The sequence below is a fragment of the Calidris pugnax genome, unplaced genomic scaffold (genome assembly GCF_001431845.1).
Source record: "Calidris pugnax isolate Ruff unplaced genomic scaffold, ASM143184v1 scaffold24, whole genome shotgun sequence".
NCBI lineage: Eukaryota > Metazoa > Chordata > Aves > Charadriiformes > Scolopacidae > Calidris > Calidris pugnax.
This window is the reverse complement of record NW_015090922.1, coordinates 28,784,739-28,808,955: the sequence shown is the minus strand read 5'-3', so window position 1 is coordinate 28,808,955 and position 24,217 is coordinate 28,784,739. Positions and strand designations below refer to the sequence as shown.

At 37.1% G+C, this 24,217-nt stretch overlaps 1 protein-coding gene across 7 annotated transcripts in view; it reads left to right on the top strand.

Moving 5' to 3' along the window:
* Positions 1 to 24,217, top strand: part of SMOC2 (SPARC related modular calcium binding 2) — a 141,658-nt gene that overhangs the window by 58,341 nt on the left and 59,100 nt on the right. For 4 of the 7 annotated variants that reach the window (XM_014951162.1, XM_014951161.1, XM_014951160.1 and 1 more), the window contains exons 3-7: positions 748 to 854; positions 1,964 to 2,063; positions 8,898 to 8,945; positions 13,231 to 13,314; positions 14,092 to 14,166. In XM_014951162.1, the coding sequence (XP_014806648.1) occupies positions 748 to 854; positions 1,964 to 2,063; positions 8,898 to 8,945; positions 13,231 to 13,314; positions 14,092 to 14,166 (414 nt within the window). The remainder of the gene's footprint in view (positions 1 to 747; positions 855 to 1,963; positions 2,064 to 8,897; positions 8,946 to 13,230; positions 13,315 to 14,091; positions 14,167 to 24,217) is intronic. The other 3 variants (XM_014951167.1, XM_014951166.1, XM_014951165.1) reach the window with 1 other exon arrangement.

Here is a 24,217-nt window from a genome sequence, read left to right as displayed (position 1 = left end):
CCCTCACAAAGCCCCCTGCCGGTACAATATAATTTTTTTTTTTTTTTTTTTTTTTTTTGCCAGCCCGGTAGTCACAGCTGAGATCACTGCCTAACTGGAGTAGATGGTGTAGTAAGGCAACTATGTTCCTGCCTCCTGCTTTGCCTTTCCTGAAGCACTAGAAAGCTGGTGCTGCCACCAGCACTGAAAGAATATTGTGGGGTACAAAGTGGCAGCTATTGCCATGCTAAATTGATAGGAGAAGCCCTTTATGGGCTTCTGCCCTCTGAAAGTAGTTGGAGCAGCAAGGTTGTATCTCTAGGCGTCTCTCCATCTCATCTCCCAGTTCTGTCCTTCCCCTCTGTGGTTCACTCTGTGACATGCCATCTTTGTGGTGGCAAAATTTCAGTTTTGTTTACTCTGCTTGACAGCATGAGCACACTTGTGTGAACCAAAAGGACTCACAGGTTAGGCCATTTAAGGGGGAAGAACATGATTATTCTAGTGAATCACAGGTGATGCTCAGCAAAAAATGTTACTATCATGCCGATGAATGAGGTGAATAAGGACAATATTTGCCAGAAGTTATTGTCTTCCATTGGTTTTGTTTTTTAAAAAAATGCAAGTGATTGTACATTTTCCCTGATTATAATTCTGTTTCTCTTTGAGTGTGTCTCGGAGCCATCTTTCTTTTTCTTAATTTAGGTTATTGCCTTTCATTTCTTTATATTGCATCATCCAATTGACTTGTCTTCTCCCTTTCTCTAGATGTTTCCAGATGTGTGGCTGAGAGGAAGTACACCCAGGAACAAGCTCGCAAGGAATTTCAACAAGTGTTTATCCCAGAATGCAATGATGATGGCACATACAGTCAGGTTGAAAATTTTTCATTCAGTATCTTGTGTGGCTGGAAAGTCAGAGTATGGGTGTTCGCAGAGGATGAAAAAAAGACAAATGTAATGAAGTTAAATGTAATTACAAAATAAAATGTAATTTGTGCTAACAGTGTTGTTAAAAAATGGAAGGAAAATTCATGTTTTGTGCCGAGTCCTTGTTCTTTTTTTCAGAGTTGGCCAGCAAAAGAGCCAAACATTACCATTGTTCATGTGCTACACTCCCTGTTCTTCTAGGCTGAGGCAGCTGAGTCATTCTTGTAGCCCCCTGAATACTCATCAGATGGTAAAATGCTTGGAATTTCTGATCTGTTCCTGATCCCAACTAGAAATCTTGTGACCAGTCCGTATCTTAGTGCTAAAGCATGAATCATACAGGATTCTACCCTATTCTCAGCTGAATTTCTGCACACACATATGGTCTGAGACTAATTTACTTAGGTTTGATCATGGAGTTCAGAAGGGACGCAATTAGAAGCTTATCCTGTGATACATATCCCAATCAAGATCATCATCCGCTGCCTCTGTACTGCATTTCACTTGTTGTGCAGAAGACAACCTTTCTCATATTAAGCATGGTTAGGGAAGTGATATTGGCCCTCAGGAAATATAATGCAATTGATTTTAAGAGGAATTCCAAGAGTTTCCTTTCTGACAGCTTGGGATATGAATAATGCTGGCAGAAGCACTCTGTCCTGCTCCTTCAGTGGGTGGAACAATATGTTCTCTATGTGGAAAAAAACTTGAGATTGCTTCCTTCAGGAACAGTTTATGTGTCCCTTGAGGAACTTCGTTGTGAGGTTTTCATAACACCTGCACCTCACTCTTCTGAAATAGGGTGTAAACAACCACATATTCCAATAGTTTTCTCTTCCATTGGATTCTGAAGGACCTACCGCACTTGAAATAAACTCTTCTTTATGCTAAAGAATCATAGGATCCAATCATTAGGACTGATAATAGGTCTGTTATGGTTTATTGTTGTAGATTTTGTCAGTACAGTTCTCTGGGCTAGTGTTTTGTACGCGTGTGTCATGAACACTGTGGGATAACAAATATATGTCTGACAAAATGCACATGGTTTCTGACAGGTTCAGTGCCATAGTTACACTGGATACTGCTGGTGTGTCACTCCCAATGGTCGTCCTATCAGTGGTACTGCTGTGGCTCACAAAACTCCCCGGTGCCCAGGTAAGACTTGTTTGGCCAGGTAATCGCATTGTCTCATGAGCTGTAGAGTTTATCTATCTGTGGCATCTGATTAGACTTAAGGAAAAGAAATTCCTCACTGGAAGAGTGGTTCAGCCCAGACACAGGTTCTGGCAGAAGCTGTGGACTCCCCATCGTTGGGGATTTGCAAAACTTGACTGGAGGATGTTCTGAGAAAATTGGTCTGGCTTTTAAGCTACCCCTGCATGAGTTCTGAGGTCACTGCCACATCCTGGGACTCTGGGATCCATCTACTTTGTTTGTACTATAATCTAGCTATTGAAAGGGTTTTCTACAGTGGTTATTTGTACAATATTTATGTGTCAGTATATGACACCATGCTACTGACTTGCTGAGGCAGTCCTTTCTTTATGTTGAAACTCTCTTGGACATAAATTCCTAGCAAAAAATGTCAGAGGGCTTTGCCTTTTTGATATCTTAAGTATTTAGAGTATAGAAAAAACCCCACCAGAACACCCAAAACAAACTATTGAGTGTGAATGTTCTGACTTGTAACAGAGCCCAATGAAAGAACTCCCACAGCAAATCCCATGAATGACCAAATCCAGAGGAGAAGTAAAAATGAAAAAAATAATTAAGAACATGATGGAATCATTGGCTGTAGAAATTAATTGGCAAATCAAACTCACTGCCATGTGTACTGCCTTTGTCTTTCATCAGGACAATTAACAGGTTCACTGTTTTTTAGGAATTTGCTTCTGACCCTGTTTCATTGACGTTGATGACAAATATAAATCCCCAGTGTATGAACAGTTGCCAGAATTGCTATTTACCTTCCTTGAGACTGACAGAATTGCACAGAAATAGCTCTAAAAATACGTGAGTTCTATGTATTGCATTTCTGTTTGTGCTGCAGCACCATTATCTGTCGCAGAGTGGAAGAAATAGCTTTAAAAAGCTAACCCTGTAAAATAAATGAAGCTGAAAAAAAGTCGATTAGACCCTTTGAAAGAATTCATGTGGACTGTCTACTTCAATCATTCAAGCACAATATTCATGTTTTTAATAAGTATATGGAGGAAAGAAGAGATCCCTGCGAAAGTTTCAACAAAGATTACAAAATGTTAATTCCACTTTTAAGTTTAAATGACTTGCAGAATCTTCCGTGCATCTTGCCCATAGGTGAACTTTAGTCTGAAAGTATTCTTCATACTAATCCTTTTGATCCAGTCTGAAAAATCGCTGTGGAATGACAGTCAATTGTGAAAACTAACATAAAATGTTCAGAAGCCTTAAATAGAGAAAAACGTGCATTCATTTTAATGTAATGATTATTTTTAACTGGATCACATCTTCAGAAGACACATGGTTAGGATAGCCTTTTTGTGCTTCAGTCTGTTCTTGAATAGACGTGCTTTTGCATGTCCTGAGCCAGTGCTTCCCTGAAAGCATGCATTCATTGCATTCTCTGCAATATCAATTTGTAGCTTCCTCTCTTTCACTGACATTGGTGAAAAGGGGGTGATGCTTACACTGAAAGTTCAATAAGTAATTGTCTGGCAGAATGTCACAACATATGGCATTAGGTTTGGCTCAAAATGTTGCTGAGTTAGTTACTATACTTTCACTTTTTCTGTTTGTATTTGGTATTATCAATGAGAAGCTGTGGTGTAGTTCCAGGTTACTTGATAGATTAAAATCAGAATTATTCTATCTCTCTTCCTCTCAAAGGTATATTCATGTGCCTAGCAGATAAACTGCCAGACTGCTTCAGCTCATTTTTGGAGGGGTGGGAAGGGAAGTTAGTTTTACAGAAATGCTAAGAGGAAGGTGATAGTAGCACTCAATTTTAATGTAGTAGCTCAGAGATGAATAGACTGCTCCAGGGCCAAGGTGAGTATGTAGAGTTTGATTTTGCTCCATGGAAGATTGTGTGTAATTTTCCAGTTGCTATGAGACGCTTTGTGATTATCTCTGTGCATTTCCTCCCTTGCTCGTATATCAGTATGTTTTACTGCTCACCACTTCTCCTTTGTCCCTCAGGAAAGAAATCAAGGCACAGCAGAGTTTGGAAACAGATTTGAAGTGCTAGGGGATTTTGCAGTAGTAGTGGCAAAGGGCTCAGTCTTAAGAGGTCTGGGGAAACCTTCTCATTCAGCAGAGAAGGCAGCTACAGATTTTCTCAGAGAGTTATGTGGTATATTAAGGCAAAAATTTGCTCTTATATTGCAGAATGAAAGACTGAAGCCTAGCAGCACCCCTCTCCCTTCTCCCAGTGTATGTTCAAAATTGCCATCTGTTTAGGATAACAGAGTTTTGTTTTTTTTTGTTTTGTTTTTTTTTTTTTTTCCCCAGAACAACTGTTGATGTTTTCCAGACCACCATTGATTCTCTTTTATACTTTTTCTTTAGTAATGCTATGCACAGGAATTACAAACAAAATATTACTGGGTATACTGAATTTACTCCTCTCTTAACTAGTATTTCAGGGGTGCCATGTCTTTCAACACTATTGTGTCTAGTTGGTCTAATACATTGTGTGTTTGCTAGCCTCATTGCGGGCATTGCCTTCCTATTTTTTGATGTTGCAGGCAGATCTCCTGTAGTGATGACATCCTGACATCAGCATATTTATGTATTTTACCGTGCTTCTCTGTATTCTGCAGACATGATGCTATAGCTATTTCAAATACCTTTATGCAGATTTCTCAGTTTCCATGTGCCAGACTTTTTTCTCCCACGATCACTTTTGCCACCTTTTCCCTTTAGAGCAGAATGTGTACAGACAATCAAGGTGGCAGGCAGTCAATTGTGAACATGTTTTTGTAAAGATTTTCTCATAGGAAATGTGGTACCGTGGAATGTGTGAAAATTTCTCTTTTTAATGAAAATGTTCAGTGCTTCTTTTCAGTTCTAGGTTAGTTCTTCAGTAACTTCAAATAAGGTTTGAATACATGTCTAATCAACTGTGCTGTTCCTAAATTATGGGATAATTTCTTGCCTTTCATTTTCTCCCAGTAGAACCACCTTTGACTTTGGTGAATACCCAGAAATAGGAAAGAAGAGCATGGCGGTCCAGAAGAACTTGGATTTTAATAGGGCAAATATGCAGCAGAATTTAGGATGGGCAGTTAAGAGTTTGGTTTCCTGATTCAATTCTCTATCCATGCTTCACATTTATTGTTTGATATTTTATAGGTGAAACAGTGAACCTCTTAAGTTAATCTAACTCTTAATAATGGTTAGCTGATTAATGTGATGCTTCCTAAAGCTGTCCCAGGACAGAAAAGCGTCATGTATATTTTTTATGTGTCTACAAAAGCAGCATGAGCCATTTTTCGCTCATTGTGGTTTTCTGGCTGCTCTTATTGAAGCTGTCTTTTTCGCTAGAGACACAAGGTGTGCAAGGGTGAAGATTGTAAGCAGCATTAAAAAATGCAGGACTCTCCAACTGATTTATGTAAAACCTTTGCTTTAATTACTACATCTTTACCTGAAAGAGGCTCTTCTTCCATCCTTTCCAGTTATTCCCTCACCAACACTTGGTACTGCTAAAACACACATGATAAATCTCAAAGTGCCATTCCACCCCATGGAAATAATCTCCAGTGTTTCAGGAACAGTGGTGAGAAGGAGAGTAAATCAAACACATTCCCATGACAGCATTAAAAAGAAAGCTCCTTAAAAATGATGAATGTCCCCCAATACTTTCACTAAAGAACACCAGACATAAAAAAGACATTTTTACAACTCCCCGTCTCTGTTATCAGCACTGCAGGGAACTGCAGAAATTCCACAGGCACCGAGTCCTGGGAAATGGGGCAGAAATTGAGAAGCAGGTGTTAAATTTTCATTGGAAAATACAATGTTCACCTATTGTAGAATTTGTGTGCCATAATACCTCTTCTGGGATTCTGCCAGTGAGATTGCAGAGGTATGGATGTGTGTTTTATTATTCTGTGAAGTAATTTTGCTACTGTACAATTAAGATGGCATCATCAGCTTTTCAGGCCAAAATACAATACTGTTAAAAATTCAGAACTCTTCCTGTCTGTATAGTATTATCATCACATTATATGATGAAAATGAATATATTTGTGAAGGCAATGAACTTTTAAATTTTACATTATATTGCTTTTGTTAGCTGGGAAAAAAATCAGTCCTTGAATTACCTCATTCTCCTATCCCAAAATGTAGTACTTTCCCTATAAATAGAGAATCAGACACACACATATGTGAAGTATAGAACAGCAAGGGAAGTTTGCTGTCCTGTTTCTTGATATCTGCATTCAGTGATTATGTATCAAATATTCTTTAGCAGGAGATAGAAATCATTATATAAACTAGATGATAATAGACTTTTATCTTCTCTTTTAAAGCCCAATCACCTAGTATCAGAACTATAGAAAATGGATATGCTAAAATTAAAAAATTACAAAACTCACCTCAGATTCCTTGCAAGATTTATTTTGTCTCAGAAATTCTTAGACTAAAACTGGGTGGAATTTTGGGTTTGACGATAAACTAAAGCGTTAATATTTCTGCATTTTTAAAAAAATCATCAGAATCATAAATGGATACATGGCAAAGCAAATGTACAAGCTAGAATGGTAGTAGATTCTTCTTGTTAAAATAATGCTGCTAAATCTAATATCCCTCCTTGCCCTCTTCCTTTCCACAAAGATATTTACATGGTGATTTGGTTGCTTACAGTGCATTGAAAACTTGGAAACTGATTGTATTGCCTAACTTCTAGATAAGTTGTAAGTTCCTTTTTTTTTTCTTGTCTCACTGAAAATGTGAGCATTCATTGTTAGTATTGAAAATACAATTTGCTAGAAACTTTTAAATGCAACTTCCTATTACCATTTAAGCTAGAAGTACTTCTAGCTCAAACCTGTTCAGAAAATGGTAGAAAAAAACTGATACAAGCTCAAAAAACTTTCCCTGCCTCCCACTGGGAGACAAAGTTTCTGCTGTGTGAAAATTCCAGGTGAAACTACATGACGGGTGCAGATTTTCCTTAGAAAAAATAGAAAATCTTGTGAATAGTTTTGTTAGCTTGCTAAGACTATTAAATGTTAGCCCAGTGAGTTTAACTTTCTTAGCATTCGTCTAATTTCATAGTGAAATTAATCTCACTTTGTTAAAGTTAGCTTTTGTGAATGCCACTTTCTTCATCCTTCTATCAGTTTTCCATCCAAATTTAGGCTAAAAAACCCCACATAGCATAGGAAAAAAATTTTTATTTCTCCCTGACTGTACATGAATATCATATAGTCATTATTTCGCACCATTTCATGTACAGATGGAGTAATCTAAAGACATCTTGGTGTTAATGGAATCTGGAAAGGTTTTTCTGGTTTTGGTTTAAGATGTGGAATATTATACAAATTTCATCTATGAGTTAATTTACTGAGCTATTAACTGAATTTTAAATTCTATTTATAATAACCGTTTTGAGATACAACACTGGTGTCAAACTGAGGCTTTACTTACCACTCTCTTTAGTGCAAAGGGGCTATCAGTGGGGGTTCATCACACACGTTCCCCATGTTGAGACCCCACCTGTACTTACAAATTGGTGTCAAGTGCTTTAGTGTTGATGAACCAGACCTAAAATCTCTCTATTTGCAAGAGAATTATGATTATACTCCTGAGCATCAAAATTAAACTGGGAAACTAGAGAGTTAATTGCAACTGGGTGAAATTTGAGGAAAGATTGGATCGCTGGTATTCAGTGTGATTAGAAAAGCCTGTAATTTTGTATGTGTACTTCCTAAAACTGGAACATCTCATTTGACTTCAAGCTGGGCCTCTTACCAAATTTAAGCCAAGCACCTAAAAGCTCAGAACTGTCTTCAGCTAGCATAAATGCAAGAATTTGCCTTCTCTTCAGTGTGAACACCATGGATTAGCACTGCAGTCTGTTTAGAGCAAGCTATCCCAAATACTCTTGGATATAATTCCTAAATGGTAATGGCTTTATTTTTCCTGTCTCAATTAATACCAATACATGACTAAGTATATTGAATTTCTAGTGATTCAAACATGTTTCAATGAAAATACACTAACATCAAAAAAGGAAACTAGTCTAAACTGGAATATTTTTATATGGATGTGTAAAAGCTCTTTTAAAAGCGGAATCCTTCAGAAGGTAATACCAGCTTGGCTACATTGTCATGTATTCTTTTATGGAGGCTTTAAAATCGGCATGACAGATTTGTGACATTAGTCTTCCCTCTGACAGACTCCTGTGTCTGAAATTCATGCTGAATTTCAGAAACAAGGCCCATGGTTCAGTGGGTTGTCCTTTTAGAACAGATTTATTCTGCTGCAATGATTGGGGTTTTTTTGCTTGTCTGTTTTACACCCAGTGAATTTTGTTATTCCAGAGGGAAATAAATTAAGAAAATTAAGGCCCAAATTATTTCACATACTTCTGAGTATGTCAGATGTGAGGGTTAGGCTGTTTTTATTTCTTCCATTAATACAGGTGTATGAAAGAAGAGATGACGTGGTAAGAATTGATAGACATTATGCTTTTTGATTTTCTTTCAAAGAGAAAAATACAACTTTTGAAGGTGTCCTGTAATATGTTGATAAGAATTGGCTAGGACTTGGAATCATACAAATGGTTCTAATAATGAGACATAAGTGAGAAATAAGGAAATATTTCTATCTTAAACCCTAAGGAACACTAGCTTTTGTAAAAATTACTAAGAAAACCAGTGGACTCTCCATTTATTGCTGTAATAAACAAAAATTAATCATTAAAGCTGAACTATGTTTCTTAGAAAACATAATAGAAGTTAAAATAGTATTTTTCTAGTTAATTCCTTTTTCCAATTGCAGGTTCAGTGAGTGAGAAGCTGCCACAACGGGAAGGTGCAGGAAAAACAGGTAAATATCTTAGTTGGCCTTTAAATAGAAACTAAAGTAGCTATGGGATACCCCACTTTGATTTTCCATAGGTTTAAGTTAACAATATATATTAATCATGTATTATAGCTGCATATATAGTATTTATACATGCCTGCATTGTAGATATTTAGTAAAATTATGAATATAAACATATATATGTATGCATGTATTTGTCTTTATTTGCATAGAAATTATATTTTTCTGGTCTCAGCTCTACAGACTTTCCTATTTCTGCTATTTGGAAAATAGCTTTCCTTCCCATAGCTATACTCTGAAATATTTTTCCATACTGTTTGCTTGCCCTGGAGGACAGATTATTCTGTCTGTTTGATAAAGACAGCATTCTGCAGTCTTGGGAACTGGACACTTCACTTTATTTCCATAACAATCAGTGCTTGAGTCATCTTGGATCCAGGACTTTTCTCTGTATTGTGTTTAATTCATCTGACGGCTTACATTCATGGCCAGATGATTGTTGTCATTAGACATAGATCATGGCGTATATCTTGTTGGCAGGACAAAATCTGATATGAATCCAACATAACTGGTAGATTTAAATGAGGGAGATGTCTATGCTTTAATCAAAATTAAAGTTTACACAACACTTAAAAGAATTTTAAATTCAGCTGAAAATAACATACTAAATGTTATTGTCAGTTACAGTGGCAGAAATTAATTTTAAAGAAATGACTCATATTCATGCTAATTAATTAACAGATAGTTAATTACTATTTGTTTGGTCCACTGTAAATATAATATAATTTTTTCTTTACAGAAAATCTTTCTTTACAAAATATACCCAACTTTTAAATAAACTATTGCACCATAAAGTTAAGAAAATCAGTACTTTAAAGGCTAATAATTACAAAGTACTGGAAAATTGTTCCTTCATGTATTTCCAGACAAATTGTGGGTTCCACTAACCTTAAGTTACCCATTTGCTTTAGGTCAGGACTTTAATTTTCATCTTTGAACTGAATGAACTATCCCATATATATCTGGAATCCTTTATTTTTGTTTGTGACTGCGGCGTCTGAGCTGCTGAACCCTGACTGAACAATAATAGAACAAGAAACTTAAATGAACACAATTTATCAAGTCTCCCTTTGCATCAAATATATGTGTGTCTAAAGTGACATGGTTGCATTTTACTCATGCCCTGTTTTTATTCTCCAGCACAAGCCTGCAGCACGAGGGGCTGCTGACCTGGTTCCCCACGTGGTCCCTGGCTCTTCTCTGATGCTGCTAACTTCCTCTCCCCACCCCTCTTCTAGCCAGTCACTGCCTTATGCTTTACATAAAGTCAAGTTGTCAGATACATCACAACCTCTTTAGAAGCCATCATAGAATAGTGAACGGGCTCAGCTGTCTGAGTTAAAGAGCTGTGCTTTGGCTTCACTGTCAGTGTAGTAAAAATTATTTTGTAGCTCAGCTTGAAAGGTCACAAATTTTGAAGTTTTTGAAATTACTATAAAACTTCTAGGTCATCTTTCCTCTGCACATTCCTATGAACTATCCAGGGGTGCCTGGATGGGGGTACCTGCCTGTATTGTAACCCAGCAAGCGTAGGCATGTTCACGACATCCTCACTGCTACAGAGGACAAGTGTGGTCTTGAGGACTCCACTCAAGAGACAGCATGGACTTAGCCAGAGACAGTTTCTCCTTCCAAGATGCCTCATGGACACTCACAGGAGAAGATGACCTGGCAGGCTGTATTTGTTGCAGTTGTGCACTTTGCTTTCTCTGGCTAGTCCAATACTGAAATAAAATTTAAAGCTGCAGATTTTGGAGGTCAGGAGCTCTGTTTGCATGTTTGCAAATTCGCACATTAAACCAAACAGGAATAAAGCTTAAAAGATAATTCCTAACTTGTCTTCCCTGGCCCCACAGGTCCCTCTTCTATCCAAGGAAAATATCTGAGAAGCATGTGTCAGAGATGAGATGGCATCTCTTTTTTTTTTCTGGTTCTTAGCTGACTGCAGGAATATGTTCTTGGTAACTGAACTCCCACAATAAACAGAATGGTTTCTGTTTAAATTTATGCACATATGAACTGGTATGCGTATGCCAGCCAGGAGGACCTATGCAATTAACCTGAGAGATACCTAATTAACATGAAGTTGAGACACTCTATGGTTGTGACTGTCTATTGAATGTTGCTTTGAACAATGAAATGCCACATGCCTCTTCATTCTCAACACAAAAGGATTTTATGGGAAGATGATGTACCTGGCAGAGTGCAAACAGAAAGTTAATGCGGGTGTCTTCCTGCAGATTAAGGGTAATTCAGGAGCTGCTGGAGCTCCTCCACTTCTGGAGTAAAGTTAATACCTTTTAGCTTATACAGATATCCTGTATCAAATGTTTGTTTCATTGATGACCAAAAGCAAACCTCTTTCTTTGGTGTTGGGGGGATGTGAGGTCACTTTTATGACTCAGCCATTAAACACTGAGAGTTTTTTTTAAAGAAAAAAGTTAAAAAAAATATAAACTTTTCTAAGTGCTCGTTGACAAAGTTCCAGAGGTTCCTTTTGATTAGGCTGAGAGATGATAAAATTGCAGCATTATATCTGAATTTCAGGTAATAACAGAAGATCAAATGTGTCATAAACTGAAATAGTTTACCAAAAGATAATTATAAAAATGTCACTTAAACCCAAAACCAAGTTTCTGGCTGGCCTTTTGGTAATATTTACCTACCATATGCTACCACCTGAAGTTCTGGTTTTTCTGAATAACATACTGATCAATGATCTAAACTTCTGTCTTGATTCTCAGCAAACTAGGATACTTGACAGCCCCTCTGAAATTAATCAATGGTCTTATTCCACCACCCAGAGGACACCACAAATATGCCAGCAAAACTAATGAGAAATGACAGTCTGTTATGGCATTAGATCAGAGCATCCTGTCATTGTGTGGACATGAAGAATGAGCATTCTTAAAAGAAGTCTCCTTATGCTTTGGTTAAAACATTTTGCAGTGAAAATGAGTTTCTGTTGCTGCTTTGGTTTTATCAAAAACATGGAAGTTAGTGTTCCATGGCTGCCAATTTGGTTTCACCTGCTATTACCATCTACTTGATATGCATATTTGCTGTAAACTAGGCTGTGGCCTCCAGAGGGAAGGGTCAGAGTGCTTCCAAATCCTCTGCGTGATTTGCATAAAGACAATACAGTTTTACAAAAAAAACCCCACCCTGTGAAGGTGACAGCAAGGAGAACAAGAGGCTGTTCTGAGCTGCAGTAGCAAGAAGAAATGAAAACAAGTAGTGTGTTAGCATTAGAGCTGCTGCTTACTGTTACCCTGGTAGAGATACATGCAAGAGGAAGTTTCTCAGTTACCTTTGGTACTGGCTTCTACGAAAATGCCAGGAAAACAATCTGGAAACTGTTGGTCTGAGATCCATTTGTGAAACTGCAATAAATGGTAATAGACCCTTTGTATGGAAGATGCTGTTTACTATGGAACAACTTGGTCTTGGAGTTAGCTCCATGTTACAGGAAACAGCAATGATTGGACAGTCAATACCTGGAATAATTGTAATTAATGAAAATGTAGTAAGGTAACAATAGGCCTTTGGTTACCATTCTTTCTCCCAGAATTCTAACAAATAAATTTTCATATTGAATTTTTGTTTTCCAGCACTACTTCCACTGTGTTTTACTGAACCTAAAATTACTCCCATCCTTTTATCATTTCTCTAAACTTTCCTCCCTTTTTTCTTGCAGTAATGTTTGGTAGTGGATGGATGGAGATGGCTGACTGAATTACGCAAACAACATTCTGGTTCTTTAATCTGTGAATCTTGCTTATAAAATGAGCTTGACTGTTAAATAGATCCTGCTGTGCCGAAATTAACTTTCCTTTCATTTAAGGTGTCAACAGGTCTGCAGCCACTCATTCACCCCAGACTGCTTTTGCTTTCACAGGTCCTACCCCTTCAATACATATATCTAATTAATTCTATAGAAATGTTGACTTGGTCAGTTATAATCTATTGGTATCAATGTGCAGCATTAAAAATGAAGAATTACTCTACAGGGAGGGACCTGATCACTTCATGCCTGCAAAGACTGCAATCATTACGTCAGCCATAACCTCCACAGCCATCCTTTCATAATCTGTAGTCTGTGGATAGATGCTGTGTAGTACCTATAAATCATGTTTAAATTACTGTTTGTTTACCGGCCGGGGCTATGTGCAAATCATTAGTATCAATCACGTATGTACACTTATTTAGCTTACTCTCATAATTGTAGTCTCCTTGCAAATCTTTTCCATTCTGAATTCAGATGATGCCTCAGCTCCCGCGCTGGAGACTCAACCTCAAGGTGATGAAGAAGGTGAGCATGAACAGGAATTTAACAGGGCGGTATTGAACTATGCATACGGACTGAATACCACAATGTCAAATGCTACCTTAGAGTTAAGGCAACTACTGGAGAAGTTGCAAGAAATTGAAAGCATCTGTACCTTTTTCCAGATAAAGACAACAAACACAATAGAGAATTTGCTTACAAGCAAAGAATTCTTTGTGATAATTTTGAGGTGACACTGTAGCTATGGAGACCGACATTAGCAATTTTAATTGTCACTATTCAGGGCAGAGACAGGTTTTAAGCATGAGCCAGATTGCAGTTTAAAACTGTGGGGCCAAAGGGTAAATTCTGTCCTCAGCATATTGCCTACTAATGTTAAGGTTGATGTTTTGTCAGGCTTATTTGCCTCTAAGGAAGTTCAGTGCTCTGTAAATAGAAAGCTGAAGACCTCTATACAATGACAGTCCTATATTGTGGCTGCCTTATGACTCACTGCAATTCTTACAGAATCTAATCTGAAATTATTATATATTTTGGGTCCACACTGGGAGATGTTTATTCCATTTAAATATAAATTTAGTCTACAAATACTTATGTCAGCCTTTTGTATTAACAGGATGAGGAAGGAACTATTCATGCCTTTGCATGAATGAAGTTTTTAACTGCCTCATTAGAAACCAGTGTGCCCTTTTCTTTTTTAGATCCATTTATCTTTAAAATTAGCCAGTTACTATTCATCTGCTAGTAACTTTTTAAAAAAATGTAACATTTACAAACTTTGTTCTGTTGGTTTTTTTCTAGATATAGCTTCTCGTTATCCTACGTTATGGACTGAGCAAGTTAAGAGCAGACAAAACAAAACCAATAAAAGCTCAGGTAAGAACTTGTGCTGTCCTTACTTTGCAAAGCTCCTGTGAAGACAGGCATTAAACCTTTTTAAAACTGAAGCCATTTAAGTGAAAGCCATTTCAATAACCATTATGCTTCCACTCTCATCATACAATAGCAACTTAATGATTTGCATTGTGATGATTTTGTAGGTTCATGAATCATACGTTCCTTTTATATGGAAATATTTTTGGCCAGGCCTTACTAGGTGTAAATTGACCATTACTCCACTAAAGTCTCTGGCTCACATCTGTTTGCATCTGTGAGGAGATCTGACATTTTTTTTTTGCATCCTCTTTAATTCTTTGCCTCATTGTTATCTACTTGTATTCTTTTTTTTTTTTTTTTCTGAGTGTTTGGTTAAATGTTCAAACTGTGGCTTCCTCTCTGGCGCCAGTCTGTCCGGATCTCTGCCCTGTTAGCATTCTCCTAAATATGCCTCTCTTCAATCTCTTGCAGGTGTTCCACTGATGAGATTTTTTTTTTTTTTGCACAAGAAAATTTTATTTTTTTTTTTTTTTTTTTTTTTTTTTTTTGGGGGCGGGGGTTGATTTGAAGCAAGAAGGTGCATGGAAAGTGACAGTGTGAGTTACACATGTTTGGTAGTAAATCTTTGGAAGCAAACCTGAAAAGAAACTAACTCCCATCAGAAACTTCATCTGCTATTTACAGACTGATCAGCAGTTTAGTGTGAATTAATTATATTGGCTTTTTTATAACGGTTGAATTTTGGCTTTACTTTTTTTTCACCACTCTTCAGAACTGAGCTTTGTAAACCTGGACTAAGAATATCAGGTGAATGTCCAAAGATTGAAGCCTCTATAATATTCAGATACATTCGGTGCTTTGGTGACTATAAATTTTGATGCCTTCCTTACTGTTCCTTCCTTTCAGTGGAATAAACTTTAGACAATCTTCTTGAGTTTCCTGGTTTCTTTTTCTCTGGAAAAATGTTTAATTTAACAGGAAATATTAATGATAGAGGCTATGACTCAGTAAATCACCCAGAAGCACACTTCAGATCCAGTGGAAATTGAGGTTGTGCTTTACATTAAGTACTGTTCTTAAGTATTTTGCTGAATTGAGGCCCAAAAGGATTTAAAAAGACAAGCAATCGTCATAAGAAAGACAGACATATCCTTACTAAGAGGCTTACAGATTCCTTTATATAAACTATTTTTAACATCAAAGCAATAATTATTAATACTTTTTCCTCTTCTTGGTGCTCCAGTAGGCACTTAAGGAAAGGATCTTAAACAGAGTGTAGACAAGAGCACTTTCTGTGCTGAAGATTTATTCTGTCATTTGTTTAGCCAGTGTTATTAAGAACAAAATTCCTTTGAGATTTCTGTTCTGTAAAATACACGTATAGGAATATATCACTTTTAGGAGTGTTTATTTAATTTTTACAGTGCTAGAGACTAGATCTAATGCAAAAATTTTTGAGTTTGCAGTGCAGTGGAGCTGCTAGAAGCCAAAGCTTCAACAAACACAGACACACACACACACACACACACACACACACACACAAAATCAGAAGAACACCAAAGAGAAGGTGGGTTTATTACTGGGAACTTGTAACTTCCTGCCCATCTAAAGACTTATTTACAAAGGAAGTAAAATCAGACACCTAGTCTACCTGTATTAGGGCTGCTAGCCCATGGCACATTAGCATCAAAAGCATGATTAATGTGGATTTACTAACAACAGGACATGCTCACAGTTGATCTCTGGAGGTCTACCACATGCTACAGTCTGTGGTGCCATACCGAACTTGTAGAAGTCAGCAGTAGAAGTCACCTATGTAGCCAGCTTTGCTTTAATTTGTAGGCATACCTGATGTGCCAGGGAGAATCCATAATCTCTCTGCTCTAACTTCTCTTGTATATGTAATCTGACATAATCAATCAAGATGAATCTAGGTGATAAACACAGTGTCTTCACCAGTTGTGGTAGGCGGTATGTGTCTTTCAGGCTCCAAAAAAATAATGTGTCAGTGACTCTGTATTTACAAGTTCCTTTGATGGCTAAGACTCACTGATATTCAGTAAACAGATCTTTTAAGGTTTTGAAAAAACTAGGTTATATTTTCCTCTGGTCACTTCTTAGAGTGGTGCCAAGGCTTTTAGAAAAGTCCACAGAGAATGAACTCTGGGCTGCTACATGTATGGAATAGGAAGGATTTTGTGACTGAATCCACTAGACTGTAAACTAACCACCTTTGGGCACCCAGACTTCAATATAAGGGATAAATACAGATATCTTCTTTACTCAGTTTGCTTTGCAAACTCTGAAACCAAAGTTATTGATAATATGCTCACTTTTTCTTTGTTGTTCTGTAACAACCCAAGTGCTTTCAAAGAAATTCTTCAGGTGCAAATAAGACTATGACCTAGCCCTGCCTGTAGAAAATAACTAAAGAAAAATGATAATGCTAAAAATTTCAGGCAAACACCAGATATCCTATTTAAAAGCTTACTATTTTAGTCTGTATTGGTTTTATTTTTTCTAGTTTTGACCTGAATATGTATCCTAATGTGTTATCGTCAACAAGTTATGGTGATAAAGAAACTTGTCTTGACCTGAGAAATCAGTCCACACAGGAGAATGTTTTTGTGAGTTAAGAATCACAGATGAGTACATTAATACATGATACATTAAATTTATCGTACTCATAGTGAAGTGGTTTGCATTTGCTACTCTGCAAATGATCTGCCAGTTACAATTAGCCAGTAAAGCCAGCATAAGCTTTTAGGCTTTGGAAGATAGAAAATAACGGCTCAGGAAATTTTAGTTCAAATTAGTTATCCAGTGCTTTCATTTGAATAAATCAGCCTAAATTAATTTAGCAGAGAGTAATAGCGTTTGGGAGACTTACAGATGCAGAGCATGAAATTGCTGTAGTTCATATCCATCTTCTATAATGACTTCTAGTGAGTATTCTTTTTGCTGCTCACTGAAAGCATTTGTAGCATGATATTTAACCTATTAAATTTTGATGACAAAATGCTACTGCTGGTAAAAACCACATCAACATTGGATCATGTAACAATAGCTCTGTTTAGAGTCATACATAATCTGGAATATATTTACATATGTGCTTAAAGTCTTTAGAGATTCTGGTGACAATGTAATTCAAATTAAAAGAGCCAGGGTTAAATGATGTATCATTGGCTAAGACACAGTATGATTTCACATATTTACTATTAATTTCTATTCTCTTATTAATACATTTGCATTCTGTTTCCTTAAAGACACAATAGTATGGCATTATTAGCACTCATGATTTTTATGCCCATTGATCAGTTGTGTAGTTTGTTTAATAAGCATTGTAAAGTGATTGAAAAATTGGTGTTTGTTTCGTTGATAATCTGGTATGACTGGCAAAATAGAAGACAGGAAGAAATTGTCACATTTTTTTGTACTTTATTTGTACTTGATTTTGATTCGTGTGTTAAATTTTAAATACATGAAACAACTGGGTAGAAATGTAGGGCCCCTGGCAGTCAATGGCAGAACTCCCAGACAGCGGTTGAACAGCCATTCATACTCTGACTACATGCTACCAGTTCACATTTCATCTGGATCAGGCACAGACACATGATGTAGGTCTTGTGCCAGCTTAATGCTTTCTGCGAGCTTTTTGCTTATATACTTTAAGCAGGTGCTAGAGGACAAGCCATACATGGTCCAGCATTAAATAGGGTCAGCCCAGAGAAAATGACCTGTTCTGGCATGAAGCCTGCTAAGGCAGGGTCAGGCTGTCAAAATTGTTAACACATCTATGCAAAAAGTAGTGAATCATGTGTTTATGACATTTTTCATCCAGAACAAAGAATCCTAAATCAGAATTCATTGTCTCCTCAAACTATAGCTGTAGGGTCTTCAAGAGTGCCCAGATTTCAGCCACCGTACCTGGGTATTCTAGTAATGTAGAATCATCTTCATTTTCATTTTTGGCTTTCGCTGTGCACACAGGTTTTGGTTTTGTTTAATTTTCTGACACAACAGACTAGTGTTTTATTGCTGCTATTGTTATATCAACCATCAGTTTCAAGGTTTTAAAAATCTGTTACAAGATTTTATCAATTAGCCCCAGAGGTCTCATTCCAACAGGAGTTTCCTTCTCAAAATGCCATCTGGGAGAACATTGAAGTGTACATACAGTAATGTAGTATAGACTGGCTGCAAATGCAAATGAGAACAGTTAGTATAATGCCTGCTGTGAATACATTGTTCATAGACTAAACCAGGGAATTTAAAGTTATAATGTAAGCAGCAATTATATGTCTGTATCTATACCAAATAGCTGATTGCATTTATCTGTCCATATAGTCTGAATCTGTTGGCCAAGTCTTCCAGTGAGACTGACTAGAGTGACAGAGTGACATTCTAAGATTTGAATGCAGTTTTTTATTGCCTCGTCATCTGACTGCTTTAAAACATTTATACATATGAGTTTTTCCCACATGGAAACTATGTTGGTTGTTGGTGAGGTTTCTGTTTTGTTAGAGTGCTTTGTTTTGTTTCTGAGAAGCAACTGTTTCAGTGGAATCCCTGTTCACTGATCATTCCCTGAAAGTCACCTTCTTACAAAAGATGAAGACAAACCTTGTTCCATACTCCAACGCTCATGTTCATTCCGAACTGAACCTGGCTCATGTCCCCTTTGCCTATCTTGGCAAAACTCAGTCCCGAGGTTAAAAAAGCCTACATAAAAAACAAAAGTAGCATTTTCTTTCAAAGGAAATCAATGTAAGAGTTTCTGTGTCTGGCCAATCACATTAATGCTAATAGCCATTCCTCTCTAAGTACAGGAAAATGAATAACAACTCAGTGACTTTGTATTTATTCTCATTAATTGTTGCATTTTCCAGATGTTGCTTTTAATATTGACTGAAGATAAATTATGTGCGGTTCAAGATGTGTGAGATAGCTAGAAAAAAATTGCATGTTTCCAGCTACATACTTATTACAAATTAATTAGAAGGTTTCTAGAACTATCTTGAATTAGGCTTGTTTACAATGTGAAGATTTGAGATATGAAAACAGTTAGAACACAAGGAAATCAAAACGGATATCATAACAAACTGAGAGAAGAGCACACAGAAGTGGGGGAAGAAGGTGTTTTAAAAGCTTGTTGCCTCCAATTTTCAGCAGGGATTCTTAGTAAGTGGTGTGTTGGCCTGCAGAGCCCTGGCCAGCTTTCCATTCTCAAATTTGCTTGTGTTCAGCATTAAAGGTGGGCCAGGTGAGGACTTTAAAGCAGAATATGCACGTATGTCCAAAGAGTCCCACTGACTCTGAATGTATTAGGCCTGTATTGGGTACTCAGAAATTCAGTTTAAATGAATATATATAAAGTAGATTTCCATATGAAAGTAGCCTGAGTAGGGGTGGTTAATTAATTGCAAACCACCAAATTACACAGGGAAGCCAATGTTTTTTCCTCCCGTTATTATCTCATTTCAGCCCTAAAGACAGTGTTTCCTTCCAATAATTGGTGAGGTATCAGCCACACCCGAAGATGGGATTTGCATTCCCAAACTTGTGTTGTAAATACAGCCATTATCTGTAGCTGGAGAAACCAAGACCATGGGAATTAGTTGCTGAAATAGGCACAACTCGTGACTTCATATGGCCTTGGGTATCTGAGACCTGCATGGGCTAGGAGACAGGACAGCATACTGAAATTCTGTGATGTTCTGGCACGTAGGTTTGATAAACCAGAGTACCTAAAATGAATGGCATTGAATTGATCCCTAAGCATGTATGACATCTACAGCTGAAGTCTGAATTTTTTGTGATGGCCACAGATCTGGCTTTTGGGCCTTTTAAAATTTGTGGGTGCTGGAAAGCATCAGCTGATAGAATATTTGTTGTTTGGCCCATTATCTCAGCAAATTATGCATGAAAGATAAAGAGAAAAGCCTTGTGAGGAAGTTAGGAAAGAAAAACTGATACAGAGGAGGACCGGAAGCTTCCAGGCCAACAGTTGTATGGCATCCTCAGACACTTTGGATTGGCTCTGGTTGCTAACTCACTAAATGGTCCCTTTAGAGTTCCTGAATTAACTCAATTATTTGGAGTGAACTATAATTTGTGATTTGTATTTTACTATAAAAACAACATCATTAAGAAACTGTTGGGGAGGGAGATGTGTGAGGCAGTCGTGTCTTGTTATATCCCCTACTGTTGTATTTTGGGGGGGGGGGTATTTTTCTGTCAAGAAACAGAATAATTTCAGAGTAGTATTAATTTAGTATATTGATTTCAAGATACTCCGTGGCAGCGGAAAAACTGGTGCCTTTGAAACTACTGATTGTTCACACGATTAGGGCCAATCAGTAAATGGTTGACTTAGTTCTTGATGGAGAACATTGTCTTACTTTTCATTAGCAATTTTTAATGATATCCTAGTCTTGATTTAGCCATCACACAAAGAGAGAACAGTCCTTTTCACCCTCTTCACCTGTGAAGAAAATTACTCTTCATATACTTTGGTCCTCTTGCCTTGCCAGTCCTAAATTGGTAAAGAAAAATTAGTTTTCTTTCAGTTCTTTCAGCTTCTTCCAAGAATATAAAACTTTCCAGACCTCCCCACGGGCTTGTATATTATGATACATTCTTAATTTGCAGGCTGCTGGATCATGCTAATTATAGTGCTGTCCTATCTTTAATAATCCTTTTCACAAGCATTGTCATTTATCTTCAGTTTAATTTTACGTATTAGTTCAAAACCTTTATAAAGATCAAGCACTGACATCTCCAGTTTTTTTCCTCCCACTACAGAGGAAGATCATCCCATCCTAAACCATTATAAAAATAGTGTTCTGTTTTACATCCAGTTGATGTTCTTTATGCTCAGGATGTTCCAGGTTTTTATTGGACCCCCGCTGGGAGGGGGGAGAGAAGGGGAGAGGGAAAAAAAAAAAAAGAAAAGTCTGTTTTATGCAATGTTGATAATTTCTGTTTTACTGCATGTGTTAAAATTTGATGCCAAAAGATAGTAATCTTTCCTGACCATTTTTAATTATATCACGTTACTTTCTGCAACAAGTCCTGTTTGAAATTCTTTAGTTTTTAGACATACACTCCCCCACCTACCCATAGCTTTCCACAGTTTACCAGACATCTGATTGCACAATCATAAAAGCATCAATAAGCCTCTTCATTCCTAAGAGGGATGTCAGGCTAACAGTCTATATTTTAATGACAGATGCAAAAAAAGTCACATAAATCATGTTAATGCACAAAAACATATTGGATTGGATCATATTTAAAGACATAATCTTTCTGGGAAACAGATAAATCTTCCAGTCTGGATCTGGATGTACTATGATTGCTGTGTGGTATATAGAGGATAGTTCTTCCAAATTTTGCAGGCAATTAGAAGTCCAGCAGGGTCGACAGCAAGAGCTGCCAAGTCTTCCATCATCATCCCAATGACCTGATAGTTAGCAGAAAATGTCCATGTTCCATGCAGAACTGCCTTCCCTTCCCTGCCCCCTCACAGCCAACAACCCTAAAAGCAGTGAACATAGACAGTAACCTTCACATATCTTTGTCAATACAGTAAAGGCAATATTTTTCTTGATTCTGATGCACTTTCTTGTGCAGGAGACCCAGGTCAAGTGTGAGCATATAGAATTAGGCGTGTAAATTTGCAAACTGGCATCTAAACAATTGTCCTGTTTTTTTTGTTTTGTTTTTTTTTTTCTTGAAATACTAAGAATTCAGTACCACTCTTGAGGAAAAGCAAGTAAAAAAAATGTGTTACAAAATGAAAGAAATATCTGCAATGTCAGAGACCTCTGAGACTCATCTTTTCAAAATTTCAGTAAATTCGTGGTTATGCTCTTGAAGAAGAAGAAACTCTGTTTGGAATATAGATAGTGAAGAAAATTATTCCATCACTCCAAGGATATCAACCAAACTCTCTCCTACATTTTGCAAGGTTAAGAACACCTTATGTCTTCATCTTTGAGCTGATAAACACTCTTGAAAATGTTAAGGTTAAGAAAACCAAAATTTAAAGTTTTGCTCTTAATTTTAATCAAAATCATCCAGTGAGCTGTTCTGGCAAGATTATTTTGGTTTTAGAAGACAGATTAGATTGTTCTGAGGAAAGCAATTTTCTCTCTCTTTCATGAGGTCAAATGACCAACTTGTCCACTTTTCCAATAATTGAATAAGAAGTGTTCTAAGAGAAGCCAAAAACAGTTATGGAAAAAATATTCCCCTGTTAATATCTTATGTGAATTGTGGAATTCTACTGCTTGATCTCTCCCCGCTCTGCACAAAAAGCTCTGACTGCTGTTAATGGAAATACAGACCATGGAAGGACCAGTAGCCATGTAACATGAATCAGCCCTGGTGGCTGGAGTCAAACTTTTACCTCAGTTTCCTGACATGTACATTTCTGACTGACTGAATTCTTTTCTAGATGGTCCCTGGCAGATCAGGTTATGGGCAGTCACAGTGCTTAAATTTGGAGGGATTTTTAATGGAACGATTGAGTCCACATATGGCTTCCAACTTTCTTGTTTGCCAAACCATGTATCTCTCAACAAACTCCCTGGAAAGATTGACAGCTCATGTTACACTTCATGCATTGCTTAATTATTTTCCTATAAATTCTTGGCTTTTTTCTTTAATTCTTTAAAAAAAAAAGCCATGTGATGCAGGAACTTTCTGAGGCTTCGTCAATAATGGTAGCATTTTCCTTTTGGTACAAAAGCAAGATAAATTAAACTCCTACAGGGACTTCTGTGGGAGGAGTGGAATTCAATCCAGAACCTGTGCCTTGGCCACGTGTCTGCAATGTAGCTATTGTATCTGTCCAAGCCTTTACCATGGTGTCTGCTTTTATGGACTGTTAAGGTCCCAGGTTAATGCTGTCATCCATGGATCCTTTCCCCTAGCCTGGTCTTGATGCAATATACTGGCTTTTCTGTTTAGGACCAGTGTAAAGTCTCCTTTCCACGAAGAGCCACACCAAGGGTCATAATTGGCACAAGGGAACTTGTTCTTGTCAAATTACATAGCTAAAGTACTTAAAACCACTTGAGATCTTTTCGTCTGCAAGATGCTGTATATACCCCGAACACTGTATTATTTCTGGCTTGCTTTCCTCTTCACTCCACCCTGTCCATCATGCTCCATCCTCTGTCATAACAGACTGTTCCAGATAAATGCTAGCCACTATGTTTTCCCTGTACTCTGTACTGCCTAGAAATAACATTAACTATTGTTGTCATAATGCACTAGATTTCTGTGTTACTGGAAAAGAAGCAGTGGTTGAAGAGACAGACCACTGTTTTTCATTAAGCTATTTTTAATACCTGTTTTAGTTTAAGAACAGCAGGCCAAGTATCTGCATTCAACCACAAATAAAACTATGTTTAAATGAGATTAAGGCTGTAAATTAAATTTCAGATCTTAAATTCTCTTGGCGCATTACAAAACACAAGAGAAAAGAGAAGGCAAAGCTTAATATTCCAAATTAGTTGAAAACACAGGCTTCTAGGGAAAAATTAACTTCTTAAGGAACTTTTTTTGAAAAGATATGCATTTTCAGCTAAAAAAATTATTTGCAAGATGAAAATTCAAACAAAAAAAACCCTACAAAAACATGAATAGTTTTAGCTCAAAACTCAAAATCTTGACTGGTCATTTTAATGCCTTTGGGAGCTGAAATTTTGAAACTTCATTAGTTCCTTCTTTTTCGGGGGCCAGGGTTCTCAGGCTGACTATACATGCAGGATATGATGGTCTTCCCTTTTTAAAAGCTCAGAGATACCTCAGAAAACTTTTAGGGATCTTGGATTTTGTGATTCTCTAGGAAGTTGAACACAAAGAAATAACTTGTTGTGGGTTTTTGGTTTTGTTCTCGTTAAAAATCACATTTTTTAATGAAAAACTAACACTTTGAATAAAAAACATCTTTTCATTTAAAGACCTGGTTTTCCACCAAAGACCGTCGCAATGAAATTTTTCAACAAAACCTATTACAGTCATAACAACCTATGAAAAAACT